The sequence below is a fragment of the Corvus brachyrhynchos genome, unplaced genomic scaffold, assembly GCF_000691975.1.
Source record: "Corvus brachyrhynchos isolate BGI_N302 unplaced genomic scaffold, ASM69197v1 scaffold191, whole genome shotgun sequence".
NCBI lineage: Eukaryota > Metazoa > Chordata > Aves > Passeriformes > Corvidae > Corvus > Corvus brachyrhynchos.
The window spans coordinates 2,073,794-2,078,554 of NW_008236487.1; the positions used below are offsets into that span (position 1 = coordinate 2,073,794).

Here is a 4,761-nt window from a genome sequence, read left to right on the forward strand (position 1 = left end):
ACCTGAACTCCCTTATTTCTCAAGGCCATCTTTTAACCAAAGAGAGCTACAAGCACCTTCTTGTGGAACACCCTGCTGACAGTGACAGGCCCCTTAGTGAGGCACTCTCAAACTGAAAACACTGCAAATACAATGCTTCCAGTTCCTGCTGTCAAAGAACAAAGGGCACATTCAAATCTAATTCCAAATAATAATAAAAACCAACCATAAACCAATACAGCAGCACCAAGCTGTGCATTGACATGCTGGCAAGCTGTATGGGAAGCATATTGTGTTGGTACTAGTACTCTAAACTGTCCTGTGGCAAAGTCCTTCAGTATCCAGAATGATCCACTTCAAGCTTTCCTTGAAAATAACCCCCTCAAAAATCAGAGCAACAAAGAAGTAAAAGAAGTAAAGTTTTCCAAGGCAAATCTTTCTCAATCTGCATGGAAAATACTCATTTTTCCCTGCTGGCTAGCAGACAGAAAGGACAAGCCAAGCTAACCTTCACTTGACTCCTCATCTTCTTCCTCTTCGTATTCCTCCTCCTCATCATCATATTTGTACTCGATCTCATGATTTTGCTCAGCTTCATTCTCTTCCTCACTCTTACCACCCAAGTCTGAAGGGGGTTGCTGAGGCAGCAGTAGTTCATCATCTTCCTCCTCATCTTCCTCCTCCATCTCAGATTCTGAACTACTGTAAGGTTTTAGAAAAAAAATAAACATTTTATTGCTAACAATAAATAATAGTATTAAAGATTATGAAGTCAATGTTTTCTTGATCAGTCTTAGACCACTATCAAGTCATTTCAACACACATAAGCCTGAAACATAACTAATTTTCAGCTTTCAATATTTCATAGGCCTTCTAGTGACAGCATCACCTGTGGGCTGCAGTATGGTCCTTGTCCTGTTTCTTTTAAAGAAGGTGAGGCAGCAGAAAAGTGCCTGTGAAGCCAAGTCCAAACATTTCTGCAACATTTATTGTTACAGTTCTAGACAATTGAATACAACAGAAAGAAACTATTTTCTTCGTATCACACTGCTCTGGATAAACTGGTGCAAGAGTTCTTCACAGTGTCAGAGTGCAGAAGGCCACATCTTTTGATATGGCAGCTACTGCTAAGATAGCTAAGATGATTTTGGCACTTGCTCCTGTGAACCAGAGAAGGCTTTGGGAGTAGAAAGAATACAAAACACATCAGGCAAAGGATACAGCATGTGAACTAAGCAGAGATGGAGAAAAAAAAATTACAAAATTCCTCACTTTTCTGCATCACAGACAGAAATACGTATCCAATTAAGTACACAGTGTACATGGTGGCAGGAAACTGTAGGAAGCAGTGCAAAGGTAATTACAATAATGAGCTTATTATTCCCACAGCAAAGTCTAAACCATGCAAAGCAATAAATCATTAGTGCCTTTTAGAAGTCATCTCTGTTTAATTCTAACAGTTCCTCAGCATACGCAGCAGGGGCAAGAAGTGTAACCACTTATCCAATGACATGTAATCCAGCTCACTCTGACATGCCAGAATACCTACAGGGACTGGGGAGAAAGATGGTTGTATTTGTCACTGGAAAATGAATGAAAACTACAACACACTCACAGATCGTCTCTGCAGGGTGAAAAGGTGCTCTAGCTTTGTTTTACCTTAATAGATCGTTGTCATAACAGAACTGCATTTAGTAGAGCAACTGTTGGATGCTTCCCCTAGAAGTCTTAAAAGGCCCAATTCATCTGACTGAAGGAGAAAACTGTTTGAGAATAATTAAAGTTTGGGTGAATAACCTGAGAACAGTATTTCTGCTACCTCCTTATGCTCAGTATCACTGGCTAACAGCCTTTGACAGAACCCATTCCATAAAGACAATGAAAGGGAAAACCAGCAAGTGGAAAGTAATGAAGCTTACGCTTCATGTAGATCTATAAAATATAACTTGTACAGATGCAGTATGATATTTACATAATTTTATTCATCTGCTTGTCTGAGAGCCTATTTTTGATAGTGAGCCTAATAAGGAAAACACTTTGTTCATGCTCTGATTGTCACACACTTCTGAACATAGGATCTTAAATTCTCCTCACTGTTCTGCATACAAACAACATTATTTTGCTCAAATTACAACCCACTTTTTCACAGCATAGACTCAACAGTTATTTTTAACATGCTGCTTGATTTTCCCATGTGGAATACGGAACACAAACGCTGCTGCAAGCCATGGACTTGGTGCATGGAAACCAAAGCATACTCCAAAGGCTCTATGCAGATATTGTCACAAAGATAAAAAGTGATGCTCCCCTTCTCCCTGATTTGCTTTCCCACCCCTTGGTATGGAAATAAACCTGACAGGTGCTGCATGCTGGGGGCTTGGTGTGCTGTCAATAAAGTTTAAATTGTTGCCATGGGCGCTGAACAGGATGAGCTGTTCGACCAGCTGGCTTATCTCATGGAGGAGTGACGACACAAATTCCTCACCACATAGCTCACTTTACCTTCTTTGGCTTTTATTTATCACTTGGCTTTTGTTTGACCTTTGAACACCGAGAAATGAGAAGCTGAAAGACAGCAGTGAGAGATGGCCTGGTATAGTGAGCATTCCTTTCAACATGGAAACTCTGTGCCACAGGAATTAATTCAACAGCTGAAATTTTATTTTTCTATAAAGTAGAAATCAAAGACCAAGGTAGGTTGCTCTATACAATTTGCATAAGCAGTTGAGTATCTCTTCAGATTTAGTGCTGAGGAGAGGAACTGAAACCTAAGCTGTGGCAATGAATCTCTTCTCTTCCCTTGCCATACAGACCTACACAGCACAAGCTGTCCTATGACACTCCTTTGAAAGGCCACAGGGCACGACACCAAAACTAGACATGGCAATCTGGGGCTTACTGCAACTTAAAGGCAATGAATATGGCATATAAAAGGTTTCCCACACCTCATACTACTGTGTAGTCTGGGTTTAGTTGCCTAATCGATCTTTTTTCTTACTGAAGCTTAAATAAGATTGACTCTCTTTTGAAAAATTCTACTTTGAATACTGTTTCCCATAACCTTTCTCTGCAGTGTGTGTGTGTGATGGGAAGCTGTGCACCAAAATGGGAGGTCTCTGCCTGATTTCCATCAGCCATCTCAGTGAACCCTGAAAGCCCAACCCATCCTTCATAATACACGGAGGGAACAAAGAGTTCCCCATCCCCTCCGCCTGCTCCTAACCCTGCAGCGCTGCACCAAGACAGTGAAGATGATTAAATCAGGGCCTTGGTTGGCTTGTTGCAGGAGTCAAAACTTTTTTTTTGTTGCTGAAAAAGTAGTCAGACTTCTTTTTGCAGTCTTTCTGCGACATTCCATGGAGTGGATATAGCTGGACAGAGAATATCCAATAGCTACATCACCTAGAAAATTCTCCCTCTGCTCTCTCTGATATTGGGCCCACATAGCCTTGTCCATTCTCTAAGTAAGCTGCTTGCAGTATTTGGATTTGGAACATAAACTTCCAGGTCAAACTGACAGGGAATTTGATGCATTTTCTCTTTTCTCCCTATGACAGAATGTGAGTTGCCCACACTGCTTCTCACATGTGAAATTATGCAGCACAGTCTACTATAGACCGAAATACTCATATTGATAACAAGTTACGGGCGTGGATGTAGGACAAAGGGAAATAAATGTAACACCCTACAAGACAAAATCAAATTTGCTAACCTAATAGTGTACTGCCCTCCACCTCCAGAATCTCACAAAAACACCTCCTGGAGATGACCATCAGCTTCATGCCAAAACTCCACTTTTTCTTAAACTAACTCTTGGCCTAGTAAGTCTACTGCCATTTATTGAGCAGGTCTATTGTGTCCTAATTTACTGAAATCAAGACAAAGAATAACAACAGTCAATAGGTCCATACTTTTGTTTTAGAGCTAGAAACATGTAAGGACTAGAACCCCCTGATATCATCAATGCTTATACTGCCATAGTTGATATAATTCCTAAACCTGAGCAGGTAACTAAGGGAAGACTGAGTTAAGAAAATATAGTTTGCATCTCCCACAAATAGACCAAGATTATTCAACTTCTCACACAGATCTGTATCTGCAGGTAATGCATACACAGAACATGATTGCAGGATCTAAGTTTCAGGAAACAAATACCAGCATTTTCTGAGTTTATTTCAAGGCTACTGGACAGACTCAGAGCTGAAAAGGTAAGGGCTGCTATTGCTACAAAGACAAGTAGATGAGAAATTGTACTAAGAGATCAAGACTCTGCAAAAGTGTGTGACTGTAAAGTTCATGAGCATTCTTCCTCAAGGATTTCCTCTCAATGATTCTTACAACAATTGTTTCCAGTATCTCTACCTGCATGGATGTGGATCCTGGTGTGCTTGCACAGATTTTTGCAGATAAAGAGAAATTCATGAAGGTACAACACATTTATATACCTTCATTTTATTATCATGAAGGTACAACATATTTTTCAACAGCCATAGCTATTGTTTCCCACTAATACCTCTCAGGCATTGCACCAGCATTCAGTCAGGATTACATGTGTGCCAAGCCTGAATGTGGAAACCAAACATGGTTTTGAATTGCAATGCAAAGCATACAGAAAAGAACGTAACTTTGGAACCCCCTTCCATGTTGTCATGGGTTAGCAAGCATAGTCCCGGAAGGGACGTCCTGGCTAAGGGGTGCTTACAGCTTCCTCTGGGACCTGACAGAACCTATCAGCTGGCCAGTTTGAATATGGACAATTCTCTAAGCCACTTAAAGTTGTGA

The 4,761-nt window shown here is 40.6% G+C and overlaps 1 protein-coding gene across 10 annotated transcripts in view; it reads right to left on the reverse strand.

Annotated features, from left to right (window-relative positions):
• The window catches only part of MICAL3 (microtubule associated monooxygenase, calponin and LIM domain containing 3), a 159,656-nt gene that overhangs the window by 38,974 nt on the left and 115,921 nt on the right, over positions 1-4,761 (reverse strand). For all 10 annotated transcript variants that reach the window (XM_017726253.1, XM_017726254.1, XM_017726255.1 and 7 more), the window contains one exon: positions 488-681. In XM_017726253.1, coding sequence (XP_017581742.1) covers positions 488-681 — 194 coding nt within the window. The remainder of the gene's footprint in view (positions 1-487; positions 682-4,761) is intronic.